Genomic DNA, 11,417 nt, shown 5'->3' with positions numbered 1-11,417 from the left:
TGTTGCCTAGGCTGGAGTGCAGTGGCATGATCTCGGCTCATTGCAAACTCCACCTCCTGGGTTCAAGCGATTCTCCTGCCTCAGCCTCCCGAGTAGCTGGAACTACAGGCATGCCCCACCACACCCAGCTAATTTTTTGTATTTTTAGTAGAGACGGCCTTTCTCCATGTTGGTCAGGCTGGTCTCGAACTCCCAACCTCAGGTGATCTGTTCGCCTCGGCTTCCCAAAGTGCTGAGATTACAGGCATGAGCCACCGCGCCCAGCCACATCTGGCTAATTTATTTATTTATTTATTAAATTAGCCAGAGATGAGATTAGGTAGAGATGAGATCTTGCTTTGTTGCCCAGGCTGGTCTCCAACTCCTGGGCTCAAGAGATTCTTCTGCCTTGGCTACCCAAAATGCTGGGATCACAGACATGAGACACTGCACCTGGCTGCTTACCATAATTTTCATGGTTCCCCAATTTTCCATTGAGCAGATAATCATAATTTAATTCACTCTTTCGCACTGTTGGACACTTACGTTGTTTCTACTTTTTCAGAAATACAAATGCTGTAGTATCGAATAGCTTTCTTAAAATCCTGGCTCAGAGGACACAGTCCCTTGAAGGTTTTTTGTTTTTGATTTTGATGGAGTCTCACTCTGTTGCCCAGGCTGGAGTGCACTGCCGCGATCTCGGCTCCTGGGTTCAAGCAATTCTTGTGTCTCAGCCTCCTGAGTAGCTGGGATTACAGGCGCCTGCCACCATGCCCAGCTAATTTGTTTTGTTTTGTTTTGTTTTGTTTGAGACAGAGTTTTGCTCTCGTTGCCCAGGCTGGAGTGCAATGGCACGATCTCAGCTCACCACAACCTTTACCTCCCGGGTTCAAGCGATTCTCCTGCCTCAGCCTCCCAAGTAACTGGGATTACAGGCATGTGCCACCACGTCCGGCCAATTTTGTACTTTTAGTAGAGACGGGGTTTCTCCATGTTGGTCAGGCCAGTCTCGAACTCCCGACCTCAGGTGATCAACCAGTCTCAGCCTCTCAAAGTGCTGGGATTACAGGCGTAAGCCGCCGCGCCCAGTCAGTCCTTTGAAGGCTTTTGACAAGCATTGCCGAAATGCTCTTTGGAAAAGCGGGGTTTTTTTTGAGACAGAGTCTCGCTCTGTCAACCAGACTGGAGTGCAGTGGCACGATCTTGGCTCACTGCAACCTCTGCCTCCCAGGTTCAAGTGATTCTCGTGCTCAGCCTCCCGAGTAGCTGATATTACAGGCATGTGTCACCACACCCAGCTAATTTTTGTATTTTTAGTAGAGACAGGGTTTCACCATGTTGGCCAGTCTGGTCTTGAGCTCCTGCCCTCAGGTGATCCACCCACCTCGGCCTCCCAAAGTGCTAGTATTACAGATGTCAGCCACCACGCCAGGCCTGGAAAAGTTTTTCAAATTTACACTCCCCCAACAGCATGTGAGATGGTCCCCCCAGACACCTTAAGTGAGTGAGCATGAGGTACTCTAATCTGGTAATAGATTCTGGCTGTGCTTTCTGGAACTCTACATGACATTCGGAAAATTCTCTGCCATGTGTTAAATGATAAAACATTCGGCAACGTATAGTGAGAGCCCTAAGAATGTGTGTGCCCCCGATACAACAATTCCACATGTGGACATCCATCCAAAGTACACTATCCCAAATGAAGACAAAGTTTTACATACAGAACATCCACTGCATTATTTATCATGACATTTAGTCAATCATGGCACATGGCCAAAAAGGAATCTCCTACAGCCATTAAAATAATGCTTATGATGTGTGTTCAACAGTATGTCAAAATGCTTCAGCTACAAGGGAGGTGAAAAGAGAAGGACCTGGCACGGTGGTGCACGCCTGTAATTCTAGCACTTTTCGAGGCCGAGGCGGGCAGATCTCTTGAGCCCAGGAGTTTGAGGCCAGCCTGGCCAACGTGGTGAAACCCTGTCTCTACAAAAAACAAAAAAAATTAGCTAGGCATCATGGCTTGGGCCTGTAGTCCCAGCTACTTATGAGGCTGAGGTGGGAGGATTGCTTGAGCCCAGGAGGTGAAGGTCGCAGTGAATTGAGATTGTGCCAGAGCACTCCAGCCTGGGTGACAGAGTGAGACCCTGTCTCAAAAAAAAAAAAAAAAAAAAGAAAAGAAAAGAAAAGAAAAAAGAAAGAAACAAGAAATAAATATATCAGGTTACTCTGGACACGTTCCTATGGGGTAGCCCTCCTCCACAAGGAGCATTTTGAAAAAAAAAAAAAAAAAAAGAAAGAAAGAAAGAAAAAGAAAGGAAAGAAAGGAAAGGAAAGGAAAGGAAGAAAGAAAGAAAGAAGAAAGAAAGAAAGAAAGAAAGAAAGAAAGAAAGAAAGAAAGAAAGAAAGAAAGAAAGAAAGAAGGATGTTAGTAGTTCAAAAGCAGGCCGGGTGTGATGACTCATGCCAGCACTTTGGGAGGTCGAGGCAGACGGATCACCTGAGGTCAGGAGTTCGACACCAGCCTGACCAACATGGTGAAACCCCATCTCTACTAAAAATACGAAACTGACTGGGCATGGTGGTGCACGCCTATAATCCCAGCTACTTGGGAGGCTGAGGCAGGAGAATCGCTTGAACCCAGGAGGCAGAGGTTGCAGTGAGCCCAGATCATGCCATTGCACTCCAGCCTGGGCAACAAGAGGGAAACTCTATCTCGAAAAAAAAAAAAAAAAAGGTGCAGATGTGAAATGGGAGGAGGGAGGTCTACTCCCCTTCAAAGGAGGACATCAACCAGGAGGAGGCGGTGATGGAGGGAGAGGGGCTGAAGGCCGATCTGAGTGGATGTGGGGGCATGGGGTTGCACTCGCTGTGCACCTGCAGGAGCAGAAGCCTCACCTTCTGCCTGGCCTCTGCGCAGCTCTCGCCGTACTTCTGCTGAAGGTACCTGTAGTCGTAATTGGGGAACGGAGAGGGGCTGGGGAAGCTCCCCGACGTCCAGAGCTTCCACAGGCTCACAGCTGCGATTCCCAGCAGGGCCAGGGCCCCTGCAGCATAGACACCCACCTCCCAGCCAGGGGGGCTCTTGATGACTGCAAGGCAAGGGCAGCCTCTCATTAGGGCTTCCTAGTGGATACAGACCCCCACCCGGGGAGCAGCACTGACTTCTTCATTGAATGGATATTTATTGGATGCCTACTATGTGCTAGGTGCTGGAGATCCCATGTCCAACAAGACATACACTTCCCCGTGTTGCTTGGGACCAGAAGTGTTTTGGATTTCAGGTTTTTTCTGATTTGGGGATATTTACATTACACTTATAGGTTAAGCACTCCTAATCCAAATATCTGAAATCCAGAATGCTCCAATGGACATTTCCTTTCAGCATCATGTTGGCCCGCAAAAAATTTCAGATTTTCGATTTTGTATTTTTGGATTGAGGATGATCAGCCGGTGTATGTAATATCCAGAACAGGCAAATCTACGTAGACAGAATTGACACCAGCCTATACAGTAGATTAGTGACTGTCAGGGGCTGGAAAGTTGGGAGAAATAGGGTTTCTTTGGGGGATGATGAAAATATTCTAAAAATGGATTGTGTGGCTGGTCACACAATATACTAAAAACCACTGAATTGTACACTTTCAGTGGGTAAATTGCGCAGTATGTGAATCTTATCTCTCCGTGAATCTCTTACCAAAACAAACAAACAACTCACCCACAAGTGAGGTGGCTGCAGGCTGTGCAGGGCTCGGAGACAAATCCGGATGCTCAGAGGCTTTTGCTCTGCTGATGAGTCAATAACCTTCCCTCTCTGAGCCTTGCTGCCCCCGAAAACGGAAATTAACAACCCCCTCAACTGTGGCAGGCGCGTCCTCCCCAGCACCGTGCTTGGCACGAGGCAGGACCACACACGTTCCAAGGTTTTGCCTCCCTCTCCTAGGAAACCTGGCTCTGCTTCCCCACAGGAAGCCAAGGAGACACTGGGATTCATTCTGCAGGTCACAGTGCTGGCAAATACAGCTCTCTAAACTGTTCTTAGTACTGTGTCTGTCTCAATTCAAGTGAGGAAACTGAGGCACAGAAAGACTAAAGAACTTGCTCAAGGTCACAGAGCCCAGAAGGGGTGATGCTGGGACTCCAACTCTGGCAGCCTGACCCCAAAGCAAGCAGGGTAACCACTGCCCCACCCGGCCTCAACCCTGCACAGTTCCCTTGCAGCAAGGTGGAGAGAGGCGCGAAGGGCATCTCAGGGCTGGAGATGGATCACTGCACATCCATCGAGCACCCACCCTGGTGCGCCAGCAGCCTATGGGCACAGGTAGCCAGGGCTAAGTCAGCCCCAGGCCAAGTCCCTGTCCTTAAGTAGCTGGCAGTCTAGGGGGTGGTGTGGGGCAGGCAAGTAAATAGACAAATCAGCGTACTGGGAATGGGAGCAGCCCAGGAAGGCTTCCCGGAGGAGGGATATGTAAGCCGAGATATCAGGAGGGGCAAGAAGTGTGCCAGGCCACAGCAACAGGAGCTGGAAGTCAAGGGCAGGAAGAATAGAGGGGTATAAAAAGCCCAGAGTGGGCAGAGTGCCTGGGGGAGGGAGGGAGGGGACCTGGGGCTAGAGAAGTTCCTCATCACTGCTGCTCTGAAGCCCAGATGCACTGGAATGGAGCACACAGTGGGGCAGCCCTTCTAGGCTGCCCTGCTGTCTACTGAGCCACCTTTAGCCAGATCCACAGCACTGACTCACTGGCCTCCAGCCCTGACGCCCTCCCAGCACTAAGCACCCTGTGAGGCTCTACTTTCTTTTCTTTTCTCTTTCTTTTTTTTTTTTTTTCCTTTTTCTTTTTTTTTTGAGATAGAGTTTCGCTCTTGTTGCCCAGGCTGGAGTGCAGTGGCACGATCTCAGCTCATTGCAACCTCTGCCTCCTGGGTTCAAGCGATTCTTCTGCCTCAGCCTCCCGAGTAGCTGGAATTACAGGCGTCCACCACCGCGCCCGGCTAATTTTTGTATTTCTAGTAGAGACAGGGTTTCACTATGTTGGCCAGGCTGATCTTGAACTCGTGATCTCAGGTGATCCGCCCACCTCAGCCTCCCAAAGTGCTGGGATTACAGGTGTGAGCCACCGCGCCCGGCCATGGCCCTACTTTCTAAAAGAGGAAAACTGAGACCAAGGAAGGGTAACGGGCACATCTGTTTCTCCACTCAAGGCCATCGGTGAGAAACGGCAGAGCCGGGCACAGGTACCTTGGCTTCCAGGCAAGTCACCCAGCACCTCTGGGCTTCAGACTCTGTCTGGAAAATGCAGATGACAAGAACATCCCCCATCTAGCGGAACCACTCTGATGAATTTATTCTAAAGGGAAAATCCCAACAAGTTTTATGTCTGGGATGAGTCATCGAGGCTGTATTTATAACAGCAGAAATCTGGAAACAGCCTGAAAGTCCCACCGAGGGGGCCAGGGAGGGCTGGTGGCACTGTCTTGGGAGGAAATGTCACTGGCCTTTGAGCATGACAATTGAGGTCATTAGGATGGCACTGTGGCAATGCAGAGACACATTTCTGGCATTGTTAAGAGAGGAAAAAAAATGAATCCCCAACACGGTCTAATCACACAATTGTGATGTGTGTAAAAGTAACGCAGCACATAGTCACGGGCTGGGCAGACCAGGGGAAAACAGAAGGAATGGGTAATGATAATGGAAGGGCCGTGAAGAAACCCTCCTTCCTCCTGCTCCTGTTGACAGAATGTCACCTGTGGGCTAAATACACCCGTAACAAAGAGATCCACAGAGGCTCCCGGGCCCTGTCCTGCCAAGGCTTGGCATGTTCTGGGAGTCCTGGGAACAGGGTCACAGCAGGGCTGGGTGGTAGCCGGGGGTTGGCCAGAGGGCAGGACCGGAGGCCCAAGGTCTCCGAGCAGGCTGTGGGTACAGCCAGGTGGCAAAGCAGGTTCAGGCTCCCCTGTGCCTGAGGCTCTTGGGAGCTGAAGGATGAAACCCATGCCCGGTGTGGCAGAAAAGGGGGCAGGGCTGGGGGCACAGAAGGAAAAGCCCCAGGAAGGTGGCATGAAATGACAATTCACATTCATTTGCTTACTGATTTTATGGAATACCAGTCTTTGGGTGATATTGGAAGTGGGGTCTAGGCTAAGACCGGAAACGAGGGGGACGAGGAGGAGGAGGAAAAACTCCCCTTATGAAGCACTTACTATTTATGATTTGCCAGGTCCTGTTCTAAGCACATCACATATATTAACCCATCCAGTCAAGGCAATCCTGTGAGGTTGGTTCTATTGCTTTCCCCATTTTACAGATGAGGAAGCTGAGGGACAGAGGAAAGATCTGCCTCCAGACAGACTGGGTCCAGATTTGCACCTGTAACTCTGACACCAGGCCCCAGGACTCAGGCAAGCAGAGGCAGAGGCAGAGGCAGGGAAGAACTCCAGGCCAGGAGAACAGCATGTGCAAAGCCCTGGCGCTGGGAGAGTGGCGTCTGCACTGTGCTGGGCGCTGCACATCCCTCAGCTCTCTAAATCTTCCCAACAGCCCTGAGGCAAGGCTCATCATTTGCATTTTACAGATGAGTAAGTAGAAGCTCAGGTTTCACCACTTGCCCAAGGCCATACAGATAGGGGGTGGGGTGTGGGGGACTAGACCTGTGAGCCCGAGGGTGAAAAGTGATGGGAAAACCCAGGCACACCCTTCAGATCAGCCCTGGGCTTCCCAGGGGCTGTGTTAGGGTAGGACCTGGAGTGATGGGGAGCCTGGGCCTGGGAGTCAGGAGACCTGAGGGCACGTCCTGACCCCGTTACTCTCTGAGCCTCACTTCTCCCATCTGTGAATGGGGAGAAGAACAAAGGGAGAAAAGACGGCTGGTGTGTTTCAGCTCTGACCCCATCTACCGTCCATGGGGAGGGCTGCAGGAGTATGTCTGGAGTCTCGAGGCATCTCCGGGCCAGCTCCCATCTCCCTGCTGGGGCACAGGGTGACAGGGTGGGAGCAATGGCCCTGGACTGGGTGGCCTCTATTTTTTTTTTTCCTAATGAGACAGAGTCTCACTCTGTCGCCCAGGCTGGAAGTGCAGTGGTGTGATCTCTGGAGTGCAGTGGTGTGATCTCAGCTCACCATAGCTTCTGTCTCCGGACTAGGTGGTCTCTGAGTTTAATGCCTCATGAATCTAACATTGACCTTCCTGGATTTATTTTCCCTTGGCTACTTGACAGCCTCCACAAAAGGCCTCGGTGAGTGGATTCCGACTCACAGGCTCATCCCTAGGGTGCAGCAGGACGAGGGGCTCCCCGGGGACCCTCTCAAGTGAAAGAGAGAAAGTCACTTTAACAGGAAGGAGTCACTTGAGTGGCAAGATGAGGAGATGGCAGACTGGGCCAAGCTTGATGTCCCCAGGGCTGTCTGACCTTGGGCAAGTCACTGACTGCCCTTGACAGTGAAGGCAATAATGGCAAGGACAAATTACTCATGTCCCATGGACACCTCCCACCCAGGCCTGGGGTAAGGGTCTCGTAGGCGTGATCCAGGAGGGGCTTGCCCTGGGCACTCACCGCTCAGATGGTATTCTGCCACATCCACTGCCATGGTGCCTGCTGTGGTGACTGTCACTGGAAGGGAAAAGAGAGTAAGCGGATAGGGCTGCAGAGAGTCAGCGTCCCGTCCCCAGGTCCTGGCCTCCCGGCACGCGCGTGCCTGTCATCCAGAGCTTACACTCCGCTATAAGGGGCGTGCTACCAAAGGGAGGCTTGGCATTTTAAGAAATGATGTTTAAAGCTCTTTTCAAGCATTCTAAGACTCTTTTCAGGATTGCCAGATAAAACATAGGATGCCCAGTGGCATGTGAATTTCAGATTTTGCTTTGTTTTCTTTTTTCTTCTTCTTTTCTTTTTTTAGATGGAGTCTCTCTTTGTTGCCCAGGCTAGAGTGCGGTGGCGCGATCTTGGCTCACTACAGCCTCTGCCTCCTGGGTTCAAGTGATCTCCTGCCTCAGCCTCCCAAGTAGCTGGGATGACAGGCGTGTGCCACCACACCCGGCTAATTTTTGTATTTTTAGTAGAGATGGGATTTCACCATGTTGGCCAGGCTGATCTCAAACTCCTGACCTCATGTGATCCACCAGCCTCGGTCTCCCAAAGTGCTGAGATGACAGGTGTGAGCCACCGTGCCCCGCCAAATTTCAAATCAGCTTTTAATATGTGTGTCCCAAATAGTCCATAGGACATACCTACACCAAAATCTTTTCCATTGTTCATCCAAAACGTCAATGCTCCTGGGCGACCTGTTTTTGTATTTGCCAAATTTGCAACCCCAGCTCATTTCCATCCTAACAACATCAGGCTGACCAGCGGCGACGCGGTAGGCGACTCATAAGAGCAAGGCACCCCTGGCTTGAGCCGGAGCCTTCCTTCAGATGCTTCCATTTCGATTGGGAAAGAAAGGCTGCATCTCTGCAATATTCTATTATCAGTCCTTTCACTGCTTGGCATGGTTTCTTCCCCACCCCACCCTCCACCCGCAGCTTTTAGGAACAACTGAAGTTGTTCTAGAAAGGTCTGGGAGCTCCTACAATCCATTACCTGAAGCTGGGCGACTGCTCATTGTTTTATTATTGTGCTAAGAAGTAAATCTGGCTCACGGATGTGTTCTCGATGGGTGCGTGTGGGGAGTCCTGGAAAAGGGAAACTGGGATGGGCTGCGCTGATCTCAGGTCAAGGGCGCAGAGGGCCAGGATAACGCCCGCCCCAACCTCTGGATTCCCGTGTAGTTCAGAGAGGTGGTTACACACAGTAAGCCTGCAGGCCTGGTGCAGGGTGGTAGGGCGAGGGGAAGGGGACATGAGAACTGCAGAGTGATGGCCTGGCCCGAGGGCCACTGCCTTTCTGCCCCAGCAGGAAAGCCACCCACTGTGGCTTGATCTTCTGGCACTTTAAAGAAAAGCCAGATACCTGAATTTTTTACATGCACTTTCCTGAGTTTTAAAGGTAGCAACCAATTTGCAAAAAATCCAAACACCATTCAGGTGCAGTATAAAAAGTCCTCGGGGAGCGTGACCCACTAGTTCCCGACCCCTTGGAGCATCCTGTAGGTTCCCTTTGGGACAGGGGTTGAATCAGAGGGTAAAGCTAAGGCCCTCAACATTTTCAGGAACCCCGGGGTTCTCCCCAATCTGTGGCTTTGGAGTCAAGAAGCTGGGGTGCCATGCTTCAGTCAGGGTCATCCAGCACATTTGGGATGCCATAAGTCCTAGTCCACCCTCTTAAGTCCGGGGGTGCCCAGGAGCCTCGAGAAGCAGGTCAGGTAAGTTGCACAGCCAGCTCCTGGCTCCCAGCTCTCCTGATGCTGCCCCCACTCCCACAAGGAGATGTGCGTTGTCATGGAGATGGAAGGGCGGTGCTAAGCCAGGAAGGGCTTCATCCGTCCTGACTAGAGTGGAAACTCATTCCTGGGCCTGGGCTGCAGATAATGATAGGAATAGGCAACCTTGCCGAGCACTTCTTATACATCAAGCCCCGTTCTAAGCACTTTGCTTATATCTGACCTCATTTAATCCTCCTAACAGCCCCATGAGGTAGGTACTATTATAATCTCTGGTTTGCGGGTGAGAGTCCCAGGGCGTAATTTGCCCCAGGCCACACAGCTAATAAACTGTTCAACCCAGGCCGTCTGGCTCCATGCTCCTAACCACTGTGCCTCTCTGCAGGTGGGCATATGGTTTCCAAAAAGTTTCCTAAGAATCTGCCAGTCAAATGGGTCACCGGGTCCCTGTCCAAGGTGGTCCTAGCTCCTGGCGGAAGCTGGCCTGGATACGCTGAAACACACGCTAACGTGCACACACACACCTCCCAGCCTGCTGCTGCCTTGCCGGGAATCAGATAAGCCATCGGCTTTTTCCTGCTTACCTGGCACAAGCTGACTTTGCAAGAGTGCAGCCAAGCTGGGACAGCCAATGCCAGCAGCATACGAGCAAGGTATGCAAGGCAAAGTACATCCCACGGCACAACAGGCGTGGTATGGGACAAAGCCTCAAGCTGCATCCGGCCTCTGGCTGTCCGGGGCCCCATCACCTCCATGGCTGGTCCAGCTCAGACCCCAGACTCCCACGCTGTCTGTTCTCTCCTCTCCCTTTAACACGACATCCTTTCCCAGGGAGCTGAGATTTCAGTGAGGGTGTGAATCACTGCTAGGCACACCCCACAGAAGTTCCTTTTTTTCTTTTTTTTTTTTTTGAGACAGAGCCTCACTCTGTCACCCAGGCTTGAATGCAGTGGCACGATCTCAGCTCACTGCAATCTCTGCCTCCCAGGTTCAAGCAATTTTCCTGCCTCAACCTCCCAAGTAGCTGGGATTAGAGGCATGCGCCACTATGCCCAGCTAATTTTTGTATTTTTAATAGAGATGGGGTTTCTCCACGTTGGCCAGGATGGTCTCAGAACTCTTGACCTCAAGTGATCCTCCCGCCTTGGCCTCCCAAAGTGCTAGGATTACAGGCGTGAGCCACTGCCCCTGGCTTCCAGACAGAAGTTCCAGCCTGGTGCCCTGTGAAGGCAGAATCTCATCTGCCTGAGTGGAGGGAGAAGAGAACTGCGGGAGAGGTGGAGGCTCCTAGAGGGGGTCATCCTGAGCACAGGGTTTATAGTCAGCTGCACCCAGCTCTGACTCCCATATCTGCCCCTGGCTAGCTGCAGTGGCCTTGGGCAATTTTCTTAGTCTCTTAGAGCCTCAGTTCCCCATCTGTAAAGCAGATGTGAGGCTGCCAGGAGGGTGGAATGAGAAGGTACGTGTAGTCAGGCTTGCGTATTGGCTGCTGTGGTTAGCAGCCTGGTGATGGCCCACACAGGCCCCCTAATCCCTAGTCTGGGCAGTGTGGGCAGCACTGCCAGCCTACAGATGTGTTGATTTGTCTTACATTTAAGTGAGTTGCCAGCCTTTTAAAATTGAAAAATTTAGCTGGGTGCAGTGGGTTGTGCCTGCAGTCCCAGCTACTGGGGAGGCTGATGTGGGAAGATCTCCTGAGCCCAGGAGTTCAAAACCAGTCTGGACAACATAGTCAGACTGTGCCTCAAAAGAAAGCAGTGTGCGGTGAGGGGGGACTTTCCCATTAAAAAATTGATTTAAAAAGGATTTCCAGCTTCCCTTTGAAAGTTAGAAGATCTGGCCAGGCGCAGTGGCTCATGCCTGTAATCCCAGTACTTTGGGAGCCCGGGAGCACCTGAGGTCGGGAGTTCAAGACCAGCCTGACCCACACGAAGAAACCCCAACTCTATTAAAAATATAAAATTAGCTGGGCTTGGCGGCACATACCTATAATCCCAGCTACTTGGAAAGGCTGAGTCAGAAAATCGCTTAAACCTGGGAGGTGGAGGTTGCAGTGAGCCGAGATCGCACCATTGCACTCCAGCCTGGGCAACAAGGGCAAAACTCCGTCTCAAAAAAA

The 11,417-nt window shown here is 51.4% G+C and overlaps 1 protein-coding gene across 2 annotated transcripts in view; it reads right to left on the bottom strand.

Moving 5' to 3' along the window:
- The window catches only part of SYT12 (synaptotagmin XII), a 26,461-nt gene that overhangs the window by 11,064 nt on the left and 3,980 nt on the right, over nt 1-11,417 (bottom strand). For both annotated transcript variants that reach the window (XM_011986969.1, XM_011986970.1), the window contains exons 2-3: nt 7,534-7,590; nt 2,878-3,071 (exon numbers count right to left, since the gene is read on the bottom strand). In XM_011986969.1, the coding sequence (XP_011842359.1) occupies nt 2,878-3,071; nt 7,534-7,590 (251 nt within the window). The remainder of the gene's footprint in view (nt 1-2,877; nt 3,072-7,533; nt 7,591-11,417) is intronic.

This window comes from Mandrillus leucophaeus, unplaced genomic scaffold (assembly GCF_000951045.1).
Source record: "Mandrillus leucophaeus isolate KB7577 unplaced genomic scaffold, Mleu.le_1.0 Scaffold30, whole genome shotgun sequence".
Taxonomy (NCBI): Eukaryota; Metazoa; Chordata; class Mammalia; order Primates; family Cercopithecidae; genus Mandrillus; species Mandrillus leucophaeus.
Note: the sequence above shows the minus strand (reverse complement) of the source record. Positions and strands in the feature narration are given on the sequence as shown.